Source organism: Rattus norvegicus, chromosome 17, assembly GCF_036323735.1.
Source record: "Rattus norvegicus strain BN/NHsdMcwi chromosome 17, GRCr8, whole genome shotgun sequence".
Lineage (NCBI taxonomy): Eukaryota > Metazoa > Chordata > Mammalia > Rodentia > Muridae > Rattus > Rattus norvegicus.
This window is the reverse complement of record NC_086035.1, coordinates 82,178,499-82,201,500: the sequence shown is the minus strand read 5'-3', so window position 1 is coordinate 82,201,500 and position 23,002 is coordinate 82,178,499. Positions and strand designations below refer to the sequence as shown.

The window sequence follows — 23,002 nt, the reverse complement described above, 5'->3', positions numbered from 1 at the left end:
TATTAGCATGTTATTGCTGTCAGAGGAAGATGCAGTTTGAAACACAATCCTCTGATATCTATTTTTATCACAGGATTTTTAGTATCAGGAGGACTCTGTGAAATTTGAGTCGGCCCTGAAGTAATAAAATGTCAGTGACTTTTAAATTTTTGAAGTTTCTCAAGCGTATAATCCAAACTTTGAAAAGAGTAAGAAACAAAAAAACAAAGAGGTAAATAATTCTCAAAGATGGATGGGACCTCAGAGGTTAAAGTTACATTTTTTTCTTAAATCCTCTACTTTCTGTTTGATTTTCTTGGTCTATCAGTCAATTAGCCTAGCGCAGCAAAACTTAATTAATTAGTTAACCTGGTTAATTAATTAGTTCACTAAAATAAAAGAATAGAAAAATGAGTAGAATATATGCAGATATGGCAATATGTATTTGGGAGGTTGTAATCATAATTTTGGGCTCTGATCTGCCTTCTTCAGTAATAAGTGATAGGACGTATCCTATCAATCCCGGAGAGGGAGAAAGGCTGCGTACACTAAGAGGTGCAGGAGAATCTTAGCACACACTGTGATTCCTTGCTCAGTCTATTAGCAAGCATCCTCAAGCAATCATGTCTCTCTAGCAGCCCACGGAGTCTTCAGAAAGCTTCCACACAGTCGAGCAGGTGGAGATTCCTGACAGTGCAAGACAGTAGAAAGGATGGACTCTCCATGTACCTTGTCTTCAACGTCACCCTCTGTCACTGCATCTGTCTGTCTCTGTCTCTCTCTCTCTCTCTCTCTCTCTCTCTCTCTCTCTCTCTCTCTCTCTCTCTGTTACACATATGAAAACCAGAGATCAGTGATGTTGGGTTTCTTCCTTACTCTCTCTCCATCTCCTCTCCCCTAATCCTCTCCTTATGACATCCCCCAAGTGAATCAGGAAATGTAAGTGCTTCCCAGAGTTCTCTGAGCTGTTCTAGCAAATGAACGGAACCGAGCATGGTGCTGTAGGAATGCCTTTCTGTAGCTGGCCATTCAGAAACTCCGGCAGCACAGTTTAGGGCCTGCAACGGGACCTGACATGAGTAAAGCACAAGCTCCAGAAGGTCGAATCCTGCCTGTGGGCTCGGACACTACTGCAGAGCAGACAATGTAAGAATTGAATTAAATTCAGGAATCCAAGGGTGGGGTCATGGAAGAATTGCTTGCTGGGTGCTAGGGGAAGCCTTGACACCTTTGAGATTGGAAAGATTGATTTGAGCTGTGAGTGTGCATTAGGAAAACATATGTGTGGGCTGGTCTTTTCTTGGAATCATTCCCCTCTGCCCCTCCTTTCCACAGAGTGGGTGCTAAAAGCACAAAATGGGGTGTTACCTGAATCTTATAACTTTTTTGCTTTAAAATTTGACAGCTAACAGATTAGAAAACACTCAATCTATAACATTCAGTAGATTAGCCATAAACTTCTGAATACAGACGCCAGTCATGGTGTCTCACACTTATAATCCCAGATCTCTGTGAGTTCAAGGCTATTCTGGTCTACATCACAAGTTAGGGCCAGGCAGGCTACATCATAAGACCCTGTCTTAAAAATAAAGTTTTAAGTAAATTTGTGCCTAAAAGTAACAAAGTAGTTTTATATTAAGCCAACAAATGAGAATATTTTTAACATTTCTACCTTTTAAAGCATGACTCAAGAGCATATGTAATCTACTCCAGCATAAATAGCATGCTAACTCTATGATTTTGTAACACATACTATTTGGCTTATTTTAGAATACGTTCAATATCGCTCCATACCTGTCTTCAACTGTTGTCAAATAAGCCTTCTCATTTGTGCATGTTTGGTTTGCATCAGCGAACGTTGAAAGGGTGGATCCAATCAAGTAGCAGTAAAACCCATGCCGTTTCCAGCCCTGTGAACACCATCAGGTAACAAGCAAACCAGAGGGTTACCATGCATATTCATACTTTTAAATACTTTTCAGTGATTCCTCCATGTAACAGGAGTTGCTGGACAGGAGAGTCTAAAGAAAACACGTCAGAATGCTATCAAATACAGTATGAATTACTCATGTATTTGAATGAAGGAAATAGCATGACATTGTCCCTCACATGACAGACAATGATACTAAAGGAAGGGAAGGCTGTCCTCTGGCATTCTGAGGCATTCTGCAAGGCACACTGCTTGTGAAATGACCCCTGAGGAAACCAAGTAATAGAGCCCAGGATCCATTTCACATGAGGTCATCCCAGAAAATAGCTTGAGGAACTGTAACCGTAGATGTCTACTGATGTCAAAGGTAGGTGGTGAACATGAAACTGTGACTCCTGGCCATTGCACTTCATGACATTCGTTTCCCACAGTTCAAATACACAAAATACTACATAAAGTCATGCAAATTTAAATTCCTGGGAAAAGACTGAGAGGAACTGAGGAACTCTCTGGGCACAGAAAACTAAATTGAAAGCTAAAGTTGTGGTTGGCTGGGAGTATATCAAATGCAGACTGGGGTCTGGGGGGAGGGTCCTGCTGTCAACACAGAGCATAGTGTTAGGCTTTCTTCTACAGTGAGAGCAAAAGAAAATGTAGGCATACAATTCCAAGTTAATAGTCCTGTTATCTGCTTGGTGTGTTAGATTCCAGAAAGGAATGTTTCAAAATAAATGCCATCTATGTATGCCTGCAATGCCAAACTTATGAGACTTAAAAGTTAGATTCCAGCCTGGGCTATATATTAGCAGGACCCTGTCAAAAAACCAAAGACGGGTGACTATCTCAGTGATGGAGCGCTTGTTTGTTGTTTTCAAGGGTGGGAATTTTACATCCAATATGGCAAAAATTCAATCAATCAATTGCCAAGACTGTGCTACAGATAGATAAGGTCTAGTTCCAACTTTGATAAAATAATATTTAGTTTCCACAAACAGAATATCTTAGCTATTCCAAGAAGAATACAAAACCACATAATAGAAAAATTCCACAAACCAGGCATGGAGGGTGTTAGCATCTGTGAGGGAGAGAGTAGGCACATGGGCACTAACTCACAAGCAAAAGTCATAAACTAAGCAATGTCTTGTATTGGGTGAGAATCACTGGTTTCACAAAAGAACAATCAGAAATCTGTATTGTACAAACAATCATGTTTGAGATGATTTAACAACCAAAGATAAAATAGAGATCAAACTGTGGAAGATTTAAAGTAAATTAGAATTTCTAGAAGAGAAAAAATATAGAAATGATGTTTAAAAATACAGCAATGAGATTAAATACACTAAACACTGTTTCAGAGATAAATAGTAAATTAGATAGATGGATGGGAAGACAAAAAGAAGCTTAAACAGGAAACATATATTTCCTGGGAAAATATAAACACTAGTTGTGGTGGTTTGATATGGTTGGCCTAGGGAGTGGCCCTATAGATGTGGTAATGTTAGAGTAGGTGTGGCCATGTTGGAGGACCTGTGCCACTGTGGGATTGAGCTTTCCTGTCCGATGCTCGAGCTCTGCTTACTGTGGAGGAGTCTCTCCTCAGAAGACAGTTTCTTCTGCTGCCTTTGGACTAAGATGTAGAATTCTTGGCTTTTGCAGCACTGTGTCTGCCTTGACACCGACATACTTCCCATCATGACGATAATGGACTAAAACCTATGAAACTATAAGCTCACCCCAGAGAAATGTTTTCCTTTTAAGAGTTCCCTTGGAAATGGTGTCTCCTCTTAGCAATAAAACCACAGATATTAGTACTGAGGGTAAAGTGCTGTTGAACGGGGGTGGGGAGGAAATTGAGGGAATGGCTACCCAATGACTGGCCCAACTCAAGCCCCATCCCATGGAAGAGAGCCAACCCCTGACACTATTAATGATACTCTGCCATGCTTGCAGACAGGAGCCTAAAGTCACTGTCTTTTTGAGAGGCTTTGTCAGGCAGCAGATGGAAACAGATGCAGAGACCCATGGCCAAACATTAGGGGGAGCTTGGGAGTCTTGTGGAAGAGTAGGGGATAGGATTGAGGATCGAGAACACACCAAGAAAATCTACAGAGTCAACCAACGTGGGCCCTGGAGATTTGCAGAGACTGAAGCACCAACGAAAAAGCAAGCATGGGCCGACCCTAGGGCTCCCACACATCCGTAGCTGATGTGTAGCTTAGTGTAAATGTCGGTCCCCTAACAATTGGAGCAGGGGCTGACTCTGACTCTGTTGCCTGCCTTTGGATGCCCTTCCCTACCTGGACTGGCCTCAGTGGGAGAGGGTAGACTTAGTCCTGCTGGGATTTGATGTGCCAGGGTACGTTGGTACCCAATGGGGGGATTCCCAGTTCTCTGAGGGAGAAGGGAAGGAGGTAATGAGGGCGGGGATTTGTGTGGGTGGAACTGAGAGGAAAAGAGGGAAGGGGCAGCAACAGTGATGTAAAGTAAATAAGTAAATACATAAATAAACACATACATGCATGCATGCATACATACATACATACATACATACATACATACATACATACATACAGTCGATAATAATAATAAAAAAAAGGACAAGTGTCCTAATCTCAGCACTGTGGAGGTTGGAACAGATGGGTTTGTTGCTCATTCACTCTGGCCTGTTTGTTGAGCTGCAGGCCAATGAGAGACCTTGTCTCAAAAAAATCAATGTGGGGGTCATCATCAGATAAATTTCCCCCAGCAGCAGATGGAACAGATGCAGAGACCCACAGCAAGACATTACTTGGAGAGAGTCTAAATGGAATGTCTTCATCAAATCCCTTCCCTCAGACCTCAGGAAACCCTGTGGAAGAGGGGGCACAAAGTGTATAAGTGCCAGAGGGGATGGAGGACACCAGGAGAACGAAGCCCTCTGAACCAACCAAGCAAAGCGAATATGAGCTCACAGAGAGGGAAGCAGCAAGCACGGGGCCTACACAGGTCCTCTGTGTGCACATTACAGCTTTTAGCTTAGTTTTTTATTGTACTCCTGACTGCGAAAACAAGCAGGTCTCTGAGATTTGTGCCTCTTCTTGGGACTCTTTTCCCCCTGTTGGGTTGCTGTGTCCTATTTTGACATAATGAGCTTTGCCTTATCTTATTATATTTTATTGTCTTGTGTTTGGTTATTATTTCTTAAGCCTGTTTTTTTATTTAAATAAGGAGAGACAGAAAGGGATTGGCTACAAAGGGGAGGGGAGGTGGGGAAGAACTGGGAGGAGGAGATAAAGGAGAAACTGTAATCAGGATATATTGTATGAGACAAGAATCTATGTTCAATAGAAGGAAAAGTAGCAAAATAAGACAAACGAACAAACAACAACAATAAGACAATGTGGGAAACCTCCTCATTAGGGATAACATAGGTTGCCGAATAGCCTCCACTTATATACACATATAAACACAAACATGCACACACACACACACACACACACACACACAGACACATATACTCACAGACACATATACACACACACAAACACACAGACACACACATACACAAACACACACAGACACATATACACACACACAAACACACAGACACACACATACACAAACACACAAACATACACATACACACAAACACACACACACACACACAGAGTGGGTGGGACATAGTACTTGAGGAAAGACACCATAAATTGATCTCTGGCCTCCATACACATATGTGTATACATGCACAAATGCCAGCACACACAAGTGTATCCACACAAACATGCACAATACAAGAGGAAAGACATCTTTATAACTTCCCTGACTAAGTTCTTGGAATGCGAAATCGGGAGGAGTTTTGACCACTGTTAAGACCGTTCACGAATCTCTCAGATGCTGCGGGTTTTTTTCTATTAACTGCTGCTTTTCTTTACAGTGTATCTGCCCACTAAGTAGTTATGAGTCATATATTCCTATTTTTCATGGTTTGTTATCTGATGGTGTGACCAGCGCATAACACTGGAAATGCTACCAAAAAAATCATAAGTTTTCACTTTGCCCTTCTTTCAGGAGAAAAGTACAAAAGAGAAAGATGAGCTACTCTTCGGATAGGAAAACAATAACCATAAGCCTATGCTGTTTTTCATCCATTTAGACGTCTTTTACAATATAATTTATTTTAGCCTTCTGGAACTCTATGTGTTTCTATCTCTGTGTGTCTGTCTCTGTGTCTGTCTCTCTGTCTCTCTATGTGTCTGACTCTCTGTGTCCATCTATATTTAATCTATATCTGTCTGTCGGTCTGTCTGTCTATATCTATCTATTTATCATTCTATCTATCTATCTATCTATCTATCTATCTATCTATCTATCTATCTATCAACCTACTTATTATCCATTTCTCAGTGTGTCTCTCTGCTGGTAAGGCGCACACACACTGTGAGTTTGTGTGATTTTATTTAACACTGTTACTCAGCACAAACTGAAGGCTCGTTGCCTTGCCTCTTACTGTAGTGATGTCCTGAAAAGTTTCCCTAGTGGAAGAAAGCTCATTCTGTAGGCAAGAGTGGCCAATAATGGCTTGCTACCAGCGTGTATGCATTGAATCTTACTCACTGGAAATGTCTCCAACTGCCCATAGGGTGTCAGACTCCCGGATTCCTGCGCAGTGACTTCTCTTGGGTCTTTCTTTGTCTCAGTCCAGGCTCTTTTAATCATTTCACTTTATTTTCTATTTCCTGTTCAGTTCTCATGACATTCTGAATGGAGCCCAGGAGTGACTGCACCTCCCCCATTAGCCAGAGACTGCCCAAGAAAACTTCAAGAAGGATGGAGTTATCAGACACAGTAAGACACTGAACACTTACACAGTTGAAGTGCTGGTCTTTGACGATAAGTAAGTACTGCCTCATATGAAACAAAGCCCACTGTACAACCCGGGTATCTTAAGTCATTGTGGATGGTCCATACTCACTTTCCGGCAGCCTTTTTCTGCACCCTCTGGTATTACAGTGTGGATTTGTGAGACCATCTTACAGATGTAACCCAGTGGTTGCTCACAAGCTCTATCTGCCCAGTATCCATCCTACAGAGTAAAAGAAAAAGAAATGATTATCTGCTTTAGGACCTTTGTATATTTGTTTCATTCCAGTGCTGAACCCAGGGTCTAATGCATGCTAGCCAGGGAAAGCTATGTCTACAAACAAATGGTAAATTCATATCCTACATGTTAACAGTGTATTTGTCTGTAACTGTACAGGCGTAAAGAGATTGTAGGACTAATGTGAGTCTTTATCTTGAGTATTTGAAGCCAGTATGTGTAGTAGATTGGCCTCACGCTGTTTGAAGTCTGACGTTAATTCTGCTTCCTCAAGAGGAGTTGCCCCTGATGAGCACACCATCACATAGTCAGGTGGTGTCATGTGAACATTTCCCCCATGTTAACTGGACAATCAAAGGCTGGAACTGGTGACTGGGCAGTGAAGAAGAATGGTGGGACTGGAGGTTCAAGAGAATGGGGCAGGTAGGAGAGGAGGAAGAGGAGAGGAGAAGAGAGGATGGAGAGAGAGGAAGAGAAGCCGCAATGAACCAGAACTATGAGGCCAGGGGCAACTAGTAGAAGGTACAAAGCTCTGAATTGTTGAACCAAGTCATATATATGCATACATACGTACATATTTGCATACATCTATATATAAACATACATAAGTATGTTCAAAATGATGTTATATACATAGATATGGCATGTGCATATATTTTTTTTCAGAATTCAGCAGGCAGTATTATTAGGTATTATTTAATGCTACCTTTCAGCCAAACTTTTATTCTATTTATCTATCTTATAGTCTTCCTGACTTTGCTAAACTTTGCTATAGTGAGACACTCAAAGACCTGAGTCTGAATTGTGGTGTAACCTAAGTCTATATCAACAAAGGAAGCAATCTCAGCAGATGATAACCAAGGCAGAGAAAGAGGTCACGGCACCACAGTCAGGCATCAGCAGAGCACCTCACCTTCCCTTTCATCACCACGCAGTCCTCCTGCCTGTTGTTCTCATGGCTCGGCTCTCCGGGAAGCCATTTAGTAAATGTCACCGGGGTCCCATCGCTCCACTCAAAGTACATCTGAATCTTGATGTCATTTAAACCAATCCACAGCTCATCATTTGGCTCTGCACAGGAAGAGGAGCGCCTGAGTCAGTAGCTTGTGTGCTGTTCTCCAAAAGTAACGCACAAGTACAACAGGAGTGTGATTCCCAAAGGCCAGCAGAGAACCTGAGAAGGGTGCTGGGCTGGCCCGCTCAGCTCTGCTCTCTTGATCTTATAGAGCTATCATAGAAGATAATCTATATGCAATAGATACACACCAACTATATATTAGAAGATCAATTTTAGGTTATTCAATGTTTTCTTTCCGTTGTAAATGTGACTATTTCTACTTAATATTTATACATTAAATATTATATTTTATGGTAGTTGTAAAAATTAAATGAGCAACCCCAATCTTGTGAATCTATGTTATTGTTATAAATAACATATTTCTGGAACAACAGGATCATTCATATATATATATATTTCATATATGCATATATATCATTCATAATACTATATATCATTCATATATACATATATATCATTCATATATATATATATTAGTCAAGGATAGTGAAATATATAATGGAATGAATTTGTAGTGACTGAAGATCTCAGGTTTCATGACTACAAAATAAACATTTCCAAACTTAAAAGTTAAGCGTTATACAATTCACTGTCTGTGTAATTTGCCTGAGAATGCCCCTGTAATCTCTGATTCCAATCGTTGAACAGTAGAAGACAGTGATTTCAAAGAATTTTAAAGATGGCACTGGGTAGAAAATGCCAAGTGGCTAGTTTTCTTCCTCCTGAAAGCTGTCAATCATTCATTTTTGGAGAAGTCCTCAAGTGGCCTTTTGCCAGCTTGAGCAGATGTTTCCAGTGTCCTGAAGCCCGGGGGAATTGTGCCAGGATGGGCCCCTCTCCCTTTCACTTGAGTTTGCAGATCAGGAGCTTCTGAGTAACAAACATAGGTTTCGAAGAGAACTTACACACTCTCAAGTACTTTAAGATACAGACCAGTGTAAAATTACATAAGTATATATGAATTTTCTATATATATTTGCTTTAATTTATTTTTATTAGTTTACAAAGAATTAGACTTTATTATAGCATTCTCATGTATAATTTTCTTACTAAACTGCTTTCCTGTTAGATTGCTTGCAATTCTAAAGATTTATTTATTTTATTTTGTATATGAGTACCCTGTAGCTGTCTTCAGACACACCAGAAGAGGGCATCGGATCCCATTACAGATGGTTGTGAGCCACCATGTGGTTACTGGGATTTGAACTCAGGACCTCCGGAAGAGCAGTCAGTGCTCTTAACCACTGAGCTATCTCTCCAGCCCGATTGCTTGCAATTCTATTAATATTCTACAAACACACACACATACATACACACACACACACACACACACACACACACACACACACACTGTAGATCTGTGTGTGTGTGTGTGTTTCAAGTTGTTAAATCAATTGTCATAAGCCAGTTAAACAAATTATATGAACTGAGATTCATTCTTTCCATACCTAGGCTACATACTGTCTAGTTTGTACTTTATTTCCATGACTAATATTAGAGCTTCTATCTCGCCTAATTAAATATTTTTGAAAAGTTTTTATTTAGAAGTAATAATCTTAATTTTATATTTTACTTTTATTGAGATTATCTTGTTCTGTTAAATAAGGAAATACTGTACTAAAATATTATAAATGCTTTTAGTAATATTTTTTATTTCTGTTCTTTCATGTGAGTTTTTTCTTCATGTATATCTGTGTCCCAGGTGTGTGCAATACCCACTAGGATCAGAAAAGGGCTGGTATTACAATGGTTGTGAGCTGCCATCTGGGGCTGTGAATCAAACCCAGGTTCTCAGTAAGAGCACCAACTGCTCTAAACAGCCGAGTCACTGCTCCAGTCCCCACAACTCCTTTCTTCCTAAGGGAGAGCTCTCCAGCTCATTCATTCGTTCTCAGGCTGAACTGAAAGGAAACCTTGGCCACCCAACTTTCATAACTAATTACAGTTAAAAAAAACCCACAGGGTTCTTCTGTGGCTCTGTCACGTCACAGAGAGTAGAATGGACAGCCCTTTGGCCACTTAACTAACCTGCTTCCCACACTGGTTAATGCCAAGCTTCCCAATAGGTCATGATAAGCTTGAGTGACTAATACTTAGATACTCCCATTATGATTTCAGTTCCATCAGTTAATCTGAGTTTCCCAGGATAGGTGGGCACAGAAAAATTAAGAAGTTGTTCACATGCTACAGAGGCTACTTTCCTGTGTGTGTGTGTGTGTGTGTGTGTGTGTGTGTGTGTGTGTGTGTGAGAGAGAGAGAGAGAGAGAGAGAGAGAGAGAGAGAGAGACAGAGAAAGAGACACACACAGACACACAGAAACAGACACACACAGAGATACACACAGACACACAGACAGACGAACAAACAGATGCACAATTCCAAAGTTGCAGCAGGCAACTTTAACACAGACATCCCCAAATCCAGATATGTGGGAAAATAATATTGAAAGATACCCATGAAGAGAACATTTTAAATTTCTTAATGATACAAGTATTTAAACTACAATCTGTGTTGGCAGAGGTATCATCTATTTAAATCTAAATTGTCAATCGACTACCAATCTAAGTTAATGAAACTGAACACTTGTGGTTATGTTTTTGAGATGAGGGTGGAGAGGAGGCAGCCAGGGTGAGCCTAGCGTCAGGGGGTGTCTCTCACCGTATCCTAGCTGGGAGAAGATGAAGTCAAACTCCTCAATGCTGTGGATACTTGCCAGGTCACCACCCTCCTTCCTACAGGCTTGCAAAGCGTATTTCTGGATCTTCTTCTCTTCCCTGTAGATCCTGTAGCAGTGGCCTGCATAGGGCCACCACTGATTAGGGCAGGCAGTAGGCACATCACTTTCTAGAAAGGGAAAAGAAGTTTAGAAAGAATTTGAAAGAAATTTGTTTAAAATTTGCAACACTTTCAACTACCTTGTACGTCAAGTTTTATTATATGTACATATATATATATATATATATATATATATATATATATACACACATACACACAATTGTAGGCCTGAAAATGTCATTCTTCATTTTATGGCATATGCATTTATAAGAGATATATGAGAAAGAACTGTTGTGCTTGTTTTGTTTTGAAAAAGGCGATTTGGAGAAAAAAGAGTATCTTTTTACTTTAAGAGGAAGACTGGAAATATAGAAGCCAATGAAGAGGGTCCTTAGAAACTGTGATAAAGATGCTGAGATTCAGAGGCGATGGGGGGGATGTAGTCCCCTTGTGAGGTCCGAGGACCGGGAAGAGGGGGAGGGGGAGGGCTCAATTATCTTTAAGGGGCTGGACACTGAAGGTTTAACCATGGTCCAACGAGTGTACGGGTAACACAAATTTAACTTGTTGTATTATTTTTTTTCCATTTTGGGGGTAAAAGTGGGAGGGTTGACCTATGTGGAACATAAAATTGTATAAAATTTCCAACTATTCGATAAAAAAAGATTTATGTTGGAAAAAGATAAATCAAAATAAAATGATGTCAAAGGCTGGGGAAATCGGCACAATGTGAGTGTGAGGCGCTAGGTTCAAGCCCCAGAGCCTCAAAAATAAATAAGTAAATAAACAAACAAACAAATAGAATATCAACGAACGAGAAATCTATTTTTGAAACGTGAACCTTCAATGAGACTACCAACGGATCATCTGATTTTATCTGTCCAGAGGCAGGCAGGTGAGTCTCTGTGAGTTAGAAATCAGCTGGGTCTACAAATCAAGTCTAGGACAGCCAGGGCTATTATACAAAGAAACCGTGTCTCAAAAAAAAAAAACAACAACAAAAAAACAAACAAACAAAAAAAACAAAAAAACATGCTGCCATTCATACAAAACAAGGGGAAAAAAACCACTGTAAATGCATTTCCCTAGACACCAGAAGAAACAGCGAGGAACATAAACACTCTGAAACTGTGGTCTTCTGAGAAACAGCCATGGGTGGCAAAAACAAAGGGGTGGGGGAAAATATTATCATTGTCTGTAATTTGGTGCCCTCTGAATTTCTAACCAGGTCAATCATAGTTACAAATAAATGAAACTGATTCCAGGAGTCAGGGGAGAAAGGTAAAGAAAAAAAAATGGGCTGTCTTTCTTAGTTATTTTTTGCTATTTTAAAATAGCATGACCAAGGCAACGTATCAAAGAAAGCATTTATTTGAGGCTCATGGTTTCAGAGGATTAGAGTCCATGACCTACGTGGGGATCATGTCATCAGGAAGGCAGGTGTGGTGCTGGAGCAGGAGTTGAGAGTTCACATCTTCAGACACAACCATTAGGCAAAGATAGAGATCCTAGGAATGGCCCCAGCCTACTGAAATCCCAAACTCCATTGCCAGTGACACCTCCTACAAGATCACACCTCCCAATCCTTCCAAAACAGTTCCACCAACTGCAAGGGAGTAGAGGAGTGAGTATTCAAACCTTTGAGCCCACTGGGGGCATTCTCAGTGAAACCATCACATGGGCCATAACGTTTCCCAAACAGAAACAAAGTAAATAAACCCAGGTAAAGCATGAATCATGCCTCCAGAATAATTGTAGTGATGACATGAAGGTTAGCTTTCAATACGTTGAAAGGACAATCTATTACTGCCTTAGCTGCTCAATTCTTCTATAGACTTATAAAACCATTCATTTGCTATTCTACTGGAGCCCAGTGGAGTGTACTGGGCTTACATAACTTACATTACATGCTTAGTTACTGTGTTTGTCTTTTGAATCATTTATTTTACTGTGTGAAGATTTCAATGCAAGATGCTATAGCGAATCCAACTTTATCTGTGTGCACAGAATAAAGTCTTTCATTCCAGATACTTATTTCCCAGTTTTAAATCCAGTTTCGTTAAGTATATGGGAATTATATATCCTATAAATTCCTCTTTTCTCTTCTATAACATGTGAAAATAATACCTACTTTACAAGACTGGGGAGATGAATTTCTTATTTATATCAAAAGTTTTTCCCGATGTTCAAATACTTCTCTATGTTCAGGAAACAGTAGTACTGACCAAAGAAATGGGCTTTTGAAGGCATATCATTGTATTAATCTATAAATAATTAATAATATCTCTAGAATTATTTCATGCAATTTTGATTGAGTTACAGTTTTATTTATCTTTAATTTCTAGTATTTTATACATTTGATCGTAGAGATCCTCTTACCCGAGGGAATGATAAATGGATTCAAAGTATTGTTGCCTTTTTTACAAATGTAGCCAAGTTTCTGAACACATTCCAGATTCTCCCACTTGGCATTTTTTCCAGGGTTTAGTGACACACAGCTCTTTCCAGGTTCTGATGATGGACTTCCTTTAAGAAAATTACAAAGTTACAGTGGGACTACTGCATTCCCATAAATAGATGGCTTACATTCACCAACCACCACACCTTACGTCGTCATCCTTGGGATTTAATGGATCCCCATCCTGTCTTTTGCTACACATTCACAAATGATTATGTACTGAGTGCAGAGCAAAAGGCATGGTGGGTATCTATTTGGTTTCTTGTTGCTGGCTTATTCCAAGGCTTAAAATGTTGAGCGCAGAGTAGAGCGGTTTGAAATAACCACCCACAGCAACGAAAAACATTAGACATTAAGCTTTAAACAACTGCATGATGATATATGATATCATGTGTCTATATATGATGTCATGTATAGAATGAGTGAATAAGATTAATGTATGCTGCTGCAAGCTGGCCATAGTAATGTCAGTAGCAACCCCCAAAACTAATTAAGCTAATTTAAGAAATAGTCCCAATAGGCCAGATGACCTCTGTTAACTTTCCCCAGTCAGAGAGAGGAGATCAAAATAAAAGACAGTGGGAGGGACAAACACAGTGTAAGAGATTTGGAAATCAATGTGCCACACTCTCAGAACTCGTGGTTTTAGTTGGTTTTGGAGTTATCTCCTCATCCCTTTCTTACAGGAAGCTGGTTAAAGAACCAGACTGGGTTGACTTCCATGGAAACATGCATCTATCATTACATCCTCTGATGTATCATTTGTCTGCTGCAATGGATACATGGATCCATCCATTCCTGCATCCTCTGATGTGTCATTTGTCTGCTGCAATGGATACATGGATCCATTCCTGCATCCTCTGATGTGTCATTTGTCTGCTGCAATGGATACATGGATCCATTCCTGCATCCTCTGATGTATCATTTGTCTACTGCAATGGATGATACATGGATCCATCTACATCCTCTGATGTGTCATTTATTTGCTGCAATGGATACATGGATCCATTCCTGCATCCTCTGATGTATCATTTGTCTACTGCAATGGATACATGGATCCATCTACATCCTCTGATGTGTCATTTATTTACTGCAATGGATACATGGATCCATTCCTGCATCCTCTGATGTATCATTTGTCTACTGCAATGGATACATGGATCCATCTACATCCTCTGATGTGTCATTTATTTACTGCAATGGATACATGGATCCATCTACATCCTCTGATGTGTCATTTATTTACTGCAATGGATACATGTATTCATCCCTACATCCTCAGATGAGTCATTTATCTACTACAATGGATGAATCCATCCTTCCCTACACTCTCTGATCTATCATTTCAACCCCAGTGTTCCAGAAAGTAACTTCATCTCATACCTAGTCTGACAAACAAGTTATACACATTCTGTCCATAATTCTATTTCATGACCTTTGACAGATGTTTATTATGCACCAGAATTTCACTCTTCCCATAAGAAGGAAATCATGTCACCCGCCCTTGGAAGTCTCTAACAGAAACATTTTCCAGGTTGTATGAATATGACATAATATATAGAAAACTGCCAAAATACATATAAAGATGTTTTGAAAAATCTGTTGCTAATACAGCCAAGATAACAGGATAGTAAAGCTCACAGAATCTGCATACGTGTGAGAAAACACTTTCAAGAAACAATAGCACATTTAATACATACTGGTCTTAAACACTGTGCTGTTTGGTAAATCATATTATGTATTCATTTATCAATACAACACCTCTGCCAACCTTGAGATAGCAGTTACAGGTCTTTAATAATCTCGTGACTATTATATAGCTGAATTTATATTTCTTCATCATTTACCTAAAGGATTCTTATTTGAACTCCATATATGTTTTATCACATGAATTACTTAGTAAGTGTTTAATAAAACAGTCCAATGAGTAATTTATAAAAAAATAGTTTAAATATTCCAATTTTAACTTTAAGAAACTCTCACATTATTTAAGAAGGTGAGTTAGTATTGAATCTATTTTCCAGGAATAAGAAAATACTTTTTCTTTCCTAAAATGCCTTTTCCAAAATTAACACCTAATTTTTTTCAGTGAGATCTAAGACTACCAGGGGATGGATATTAGACTCTTTTTACACAACTGAATAATAGAGAAAATGACCTACTTTATGACAGGCAGTACTTTTTGCTACTAAAGATAAGAATGAACTGTTGTCCCCTACCATATAATGAGCACTGTCTGAAGCTTCTGAGTCCATCTGCAATTCTCTAACTTCCCTTGAACCCAAGAGCAGCAGACAAATGATGTCATCACTTATGACGAAAGGGAATCTATAGTCACATGCACTGATGGTTACTTCCCCTATTTCAGAAAACAGTAAAGCAGATTATCCTTTCAAGACTCAAGTCTGGTGCTGGGGATAGCTCAGAAGTAGGTGACCCAGTCATGATTTCTAGCATAAAACAATTCACATACAAGCTCTGTGCCCATCAGGCAGTGAGAGAACATGTTGAGTGGAGTTTCATGGTAAAATATAATCAGAATATATATATATATATATATATATGTATATATATGTATATTATTTTTAAAGCACCAATCATTGGGCCCAGGATCTTGTGCATGATAAATGAGTGTTCTGCCCCTGAGATTCGTCACGGTCCCTGAAACCTAATCAAGTTAAATAAACACATAGCCCTATATGATGATTCTCTAAAATTCTCTCACGCTTAAAACTTTTTAAAAAATACTGTTTTATCTATTTTTCTTCTTAAAAAGTAAAAGTCAAGATATGAAACAGAAAGCTTAGCATTTTTAAGCCATATGTTTTTAAAAGGCATTTAATGTCTCAAAGAAAAGGAAGGAAGGAAGGAAGGAAGGAAGGAAGGAAGGAAGGAAGGAAGGAAAAGAATTGTGAAACAGGCATGGCCTGCATATTTATGGTTGGTCCCAACACTCAAAAGGCAGAAGCCTAAGGATCAACTGCTTGAGAAAATCTGTCCAATGAAGGAAACTTGGTTGAGAGAGGGGTTATGAGGAGAAGAGGAGGAAGGGAAAGGGGAGGAGGGGAGAGGGAAACCTCAGTTTCTCAAACACATTCTCAAGAGTGTTCAGAGCAAAGCTGATAAAACATGACTAACACACACTTCTTCTGAGTCACTGATCATTGACTCTACTCTTCTACAATAAGCCAGGCTTGGACGTGTGCTATAGTCAGAGAGGCTGGCATCACAGTTACCACCACTCCAGGGTTAACACACATCCTACTACTCAACAGGTGAAGACACTTGAGAAGTGACCTTGATGTTTCTCTGAAGTGTTGCTTCCTATGTACAACTTGCATACAGCCTTCAGTCTTGTTTTGTGTTCTGTCATCTTGTATGTTGGAACAACATGGAAGTGATAACACAGAAGAAAGAACACGCACACACACACACACACGCACACACGCACGCACACACACACGCACACACACACCATGAAAGTGTAACAAAATGGACGAGATCCCTTTTCTAACTTTGAGATAATCAGAAGCTGCTGAAGAGTATCCCTGACTCTCTCTTTTGTGATCAAACTATATATGGTCAAGAAAATTGTTAGTAAATATTTATTCTAGCATAATATTTTACAATCTGGGGTTGAGGTAGAATTTTAAGTCAACCCTATTATATTATAAACAACATGAAAGATCATTACCATAGGCTTTAAGATCATGGTAATATTAAAAAAAACAACTCATGACTTAAGATGATGAGGAATTCATCACCAATCCAGAATATTCAGTTCTCCTAAATTCGTAACATATATGTAGATATTACTAGATATGGCCATATCATGTTACAGGAGGCTGAGAAGGAAGGATCCCAAGTTCAAGGTTTTCCTGGAGTAGAGTAAATTCAAGACCAGTTTCTGTAATGAAGCGAGACTGTCTCAAATTAAAAGCATATAGAGGACTGAGGACATAGTTCAGTAGTTGTCTAACATGCACAAGGCCCTAGGGTCTGTCCTTAGTATCCACCCAAGTGTGTTAGATCATTAATATCTATATACAATTCCATATATCATAAATATATGTATATCTTATAGATAAGCACATTTTAGCTGAATTTCTAAGATTCAAGTAGGACAAAAGAATCCCAAAATTTAGGGAGGACAATAGTCATACAAAAAGTAGAAAGCACTCACCCTTTACAATACTTGTTTCAAGAACAATGACAGTTAGTACAACACAAAATACACTTTAACACTGATTCTGTTATCTTTAATTAGACTTAAAAATAGCTCCAAATATGCTTTTGAATGTAGAGTGTAGATATCAAACGGAAGTGACTATTGACTGACATGATTATCCTAGGAGACAAGTCCTAATCCCAGGAAGCTGGCCCTGTGTAAACTTGCACTTTAGAATAATCAAATCCAGGTTGCAGATTTCGAAGCATGATGGGAAATGAGCTATGCTCCATTAGGAAGACCTCTAAGACATCTCAGTGAATTACACTCAGCCAATAATACTCAGGCAGGCTTGACCTTACCTGGTAGCCAGTTCAGATACCGGAATGGGCTTCCCCCAGCCCACTGCCAGCCAGTGCTTAAACTTAAACTGTTGAGTCCAATCCAGAGTCCAGAGGTCAAGGAACTGGTCAATCCTGTAGGGCAAAAAAAAGAAAAAAAAAAAAACATAAAACAGGCTTTGAGAAATGGCAGTAAATTTAAATGTGCTAATCCAAGTTGTCAGAGAGGGTGCAAGCGAGATAGCTAAGTACTTGAAAACTCATACTGTACTTTCAGAGGCCCTAGTTAGATTCCCAGCACTCATGTTGAGTGGCTTACAACCATCTCTAACTCCTGCTCCAGGGGATCCAATGCCTTCTGGCCACCAAACAAACTTACACATACATACATACATACATACATACATACATACATGCATGCACTCACAAATGGACACACACACAGGCAATAAAAAATAAAATTTGTTTCTTAAATGTGATGGAAGTGGTGATTAGTATTACTAAAACTTTATAATCTACAAGTAGAACCATGACCTTCGCTGACAGGCAGAGAATTCTTTGAAAAGCTAGTAGGGCTCTGGGTCAGGGTTCCACACAAATGTCATCACTTAACCATTGTCTACTCTCTTGCTTCTTATATGGACAGGATGGTGTCGACATGGAATAATGACTCTCTTACTTCATGTGAGAGTAAAAATAAGATTTATTTTATAAAAAAAAGCAAAGCTTCTCTACGACAGACAGTTTTCACTAAGCACTTTGACCTACATTGTCATAACTCATTAACTTCGTGTTTCAGAGCTTATTTTGAGAATTTTAATGATATGTTTTAAGTCAATTTTGCTACTTTATAAGTGGCGATTAAACTGAAATTTTTAATTATTAGTGCCAACACAAGCGATGCTCTCTTTAGGCAGATAATAAATAATTATCACAGTGGTTTTGATTATCGAAGCCTAATATGGAAACAAAAATAAAAATGCCACAGGGACCAGCCAATATATTTGAACCTCTTACGGTTTGTATCTTTAAAAAAAAAATCAAAACTCAGAATTTTCTAATCTCCCCAAATTGTTTCAGTTACTGAGAAACAATTTTTAAACATATGCTTTGATTTATTTAATTAAAAAAAAAAACACAATTCTTTACGAAAACAAATTTGCCGGTACATGCTTAGTTGTATTAGTGGAATATTTTCCTCTGTAAAGCTTGATAGTAGGAAGAGTTTGAAATTAAGCACTCACAATATTCAGAGGTCAGCGTTTGCCCATTTGTTTCCAAGGCTAAAAGACAACACAGAAGCGGAAGCAGAAAGAATACAAGAGCGGGAGGACGGGGAGCCGTGCAGCGGAAAGACGGGTCTGAGCATGCGCCGCCAGTGTTCTCCGAGACTGCGAGACTGCGATAGTGCTTATCTGCAAGGTAGCAAGGCCTTCAGTACGCCATCATGGGGATGGGAGGGGATCCTGAGGCCACACCCTCTTTCAGGGGCTATTGGCAATTAACAGTTGCTCTTGGGAGGGAGAACCGTTATCTTCAAGGACGTACAGCTGCTGGTAAGTCACCCTTACCCCAGGAAATAACCTCGTGCCCATGCTCAGTCAAGAAACTCCAATTAAACTTAATATGCAACACACAAAAGGAGAGTGGAGAAAGGAAGGGGCCGTATTGAGAAGAAGCACTCTAGCAGACAGTGATGAGAAGCAGGAATTTGATGTGTCAACGTGACTAAAATGGATTACATGAAGCCGTTAAATGAGAATTTTTCATTATCTGTAAGTTTTATGTGGGAAAACAGAGTTTAAAAAGCCCGAAGGAGCTGAACTTGGACCCAGGGTCCATATGACAATGGTTCTCAGATTCCATAGTGAGAAAAGTCACTCTGAAGTATGTCGAAGCCACTAAAATGGCTGCTAGGTTTCCACTAGCCCGCACATGCACACATTAGTGTCTTCCATTGAAAGATCTGGCAGTGGGAACCCTGGCAATGTTCAGGTCAGATTTTACATCTATCCAGGCCAATTCCAAACACAGTATGCTTTCTTGGGGAACCATGCCTTGTATCGTGCTTGTTCTCATCAAAGGACGATTCACCTGAGGGTATAGGTAAGGCCAATATTCATTAGTTCAGAAGAGATTTATTTAGTTTTATTATTTAACTGTCCCCAGTCCTGGAAGCATGTGCTGAAAAATCAATCCACTGTGACGTTTTAGAAATTGATTTTCTTTCTGACAGCACCTTGCTATATAGCCCTGGCTTCCCCAGGAGTCACTAGGAAGACCAAGCTGGTCTCAGAGTCCCAGAGAGCTGCCTGCTTCTGTCAAGCATGGGGAGGGGACAAAAGATGTGTACCACCAAGCCCAGATGTTACTATGACATTTTAACATGAACTAATAAGAGAAAAATAGAAAAGAATTGAATATTATATGTACATTTCAATGGCAATTAATTCAAATTCACTTATTTTTAATGTGTACTGGTATTTTGCCTGCATGACATCTGTGCACACGTGTGCCTGGGGTCCAGCGAGACCAGAAGAAAGTCACTGGGTCCCCTAGAACTGGAGACTTGGTTGTGAAGTATATGGTTGCTGAGAATTGAACCTATGTACTCTGGAAATGTGGTCAGTGATCCTATACTGCTGGGCCATCACTTCAGTCTTCGTGCATTCTTTATCAGACTTTCTATAATGAAAGGGTTGAAGAGTTAGCACAACTCTCCCAAGTGCATTATACTTGGAGAAGTGTCTAGTCTCATTCCTTCCAGGAACATCTAGGACAAAGACAGACAGGTGAAACACCTTGCTGAAAGCTACAGAGAGTCGCATAGGTCAGAATCAGAGCCCAAGGTTTAGCCGAGTAATTCCAATCATTTAATCCCTTTTAAACTTAAATTTCTAGGGTAGCCTGGTGATTAATAGAATTTATTGTTCTTGCACAGTTCCAAGATTCAGCTAACAGCATCCACGTGGTAGTTCACCACCATCTGTAACTCTAGTTCCAGGGGAGCTTGTGTTCTTTCGTGACCTCTCCAGGCATTGGTCACATATGCGGTACACATACATGCATGCGGGTAAAATACTCGTGCACACAAAGAAAAATTAGTAAATCTGAAAAACCAAAAATGTCATCAAGAGGGTGTGGTCTTGCTTAGTCTTAAATCCGTGTTATAAATATCAAATATTATTTATTAAAATAGATGGCGAATTTGTGTCATGTCAATTTTATAGCTATCTGTGCCACTGATAACTCCTTTTATTTAATTTTTATATATAATTGAAATTAGTTTGAATAATGAATCATCCCTTTAGGATGAAGAAATCAGTTAAAAATTGTTGCCTCACTCTTAATGCAAAAGAAAATGTCTCTAGACTGTGCTAAGAAATATCTAGGGATCAATACTGTATAGCTGTTATCCTGTATATTAAGACAATTGCTGTTGAATGTTGGATTTTTTTCACAAATTCTAACATAAGGAAGGTTACGTTAACTTGAATAATAATCACTCCTATATTTCCAGGGGATATAGCAGAGAATATGCTCTTTTAAAATACCATTTCAAGTTGAACATGGTGACGCATGTCTATAACTTTAGCATTCAGGATCCCGATCCAAGAAGAACCAAGAGGTAGAGGCCAGGCATGGTGGCTCACACCTTTGACACTGGCACTCAGGAGGCAGAAGCAGGCAGATCTCTGTGAGTTCCAGGTCAGCCTGGTCTATAAATCAAGTTCCAAGACAGCCAGGGCTACACAGAAAAACCTTGTCTCAAAAACAACAACAGAGTTGCTTAGGATGAGACCCCGTTTACAAATTGGAAACTTAGTATTATTTTTAAACTGTTAAATCAGCTATTAGGAAACGTGCTCTGGCACTTTAAGATAGTAGTAACAAAGGAGATAAGAGATAAACCTAACAGTAAGTGTTCATAATCCCAGCAATCTAGACTGAAGGCAAAGGTCGCTATGTGTTTGGATTAGCCTAAGGTATACAGTAAGTACCAGGCCAACCTGGACTACATAACAAGATTCTGTCTGGAAAACAAACAAAATGCATAAGGTTTCAAAGCCATGAAAAACTCAGTGATTAATGAAAAATTAAAGTGGGTTTTGTATCACACTTCTTCCAGATCTGCCATCATGAGAAGTGACTGCAGTTCTTTAAAGAAACTACCCTCTGGTGAGCTCAAACTCTGTGCCTCAGACCCCAGACCCTGACCCCACATTGCACTCCAGATCCTGGACCTGGAATCTGGAAGCTCCGTGGGGCTTCTATGCTTTCCTTGAGAACTAAATCGATGCTTTATAACTGTGCCTAGCAGATAGTAATATGCCCAGCGAACACACAAGGTGGCTGTCATTCCCACGACTATTGGCAGCTACATGTTGACTTTAGCTTGGTGATAGTATGGGGATAGAATTCCAGTCTTGTGTGTTAAGTGTGTCATTTAAAAGTCTGGCATCTGGTGGCTGGGGATTTAGCTCAGTGGTAGAGCGCTTACCTAGGAAGCGCAAGGCCCTGGGTTCGGTCCCCAGCTCTGAAAAAAAGAACCAAAAAAAAAAAAAAAAAAGTCTGGCATCTGTGAGGTTCTATCCTCATCAGGAAAAAGAAAGAAAGACAGAAGGAAGGAAGGGAGGGAGGGAGTGAGGGAGGGAGGGAGGGAGGATCACTGAATGGAGGCATTACCTACTCTCCTGCATGTGTGTAATTTTATAAAGGCTCAGACCAAGAATTTTTATTTCATCTATATAAAGCATCAATTGTCAATTCCATTAGTTATAATAGAGTCTGTCCATTATTACACCAGTATCTAGATTTTTCTTCCACATTGATATCTCATTTGTTTGCATGAAAGGAAATTGGGTTACACACATGTGCATGCACACATGCGCGTACACACACACCACATCACATCAGGGTAACAAGCCAAATTTCACTTCCTCCAGCCCCTTTCAGTTCTGTAAATGATCATTCAAATTACACGTAGTTACGAATCAGGTTCAGCAATTGAGGACATACATGTTTCAGGAGAGAAGCTGAAGAGAAGATAGAATGGCAGTGGGCCATGTGCAAATAAGAATCTGGGTGAGATCATGCCACCTGGGGGATACTACAAAACCACATTACAGGTTATGAAGACATTTACTGGCAGAAGAAGATTGTGATGGGTGCATTAAGGTCCTCCCTGGAGCCTTG

At 39.6% G+C, this 23,002-nt stretch overlaps 1 protein-coding gene and 1 non-coding gene across 3 annotated transcripts in view; both read right to left on the bottom strand.

Moving 5' to 3' along the window:
* The window catches only part of Mrc1 (mannose receptor, C type 1), an 81,687-nt gene that overhangs the window by 37,911 nt on the left and 20,774 nt on the right, over positions 1–23,002 (bottom strand). For both annotated transcript variants that reach the window (NM_001106123.2, XM_063276254.1), the window contains 6 exons: positions 17,828–17,941; positions 13,219–13,365; positions 10,723–10,908; positions 7,900–8,057; positions 6,861–6,971; positions 1,774–1,889 (listed from right to left, as the gene is read on the bottom strand). In NM_001106123.2, coding sequence (NP_001099593.2) covers positions 1,774–1,889; positions 6,861–6,971; positions 7,900–8,057; positions 10,723–10,908; positions 13,219–13,365; positions 17,828–17,941 — 832 coding nt within the window. The remainder of the gene's footprint in view (positions 1–1,773; positions 1,890–6,860; positions 6,972–7,899; positions 8,058–10,722; positions 10,909–13,218; positions 13,366–17,827; positions 17,942–23,002) is intronic.
* On the bottom strand, positions 13,470–13,548 carry Mir511 (microRNA 511). The gene has a single exon (NR_032742.1). It is a non-coding gene; the product is annotated as a microRNA 511 (primary transcript).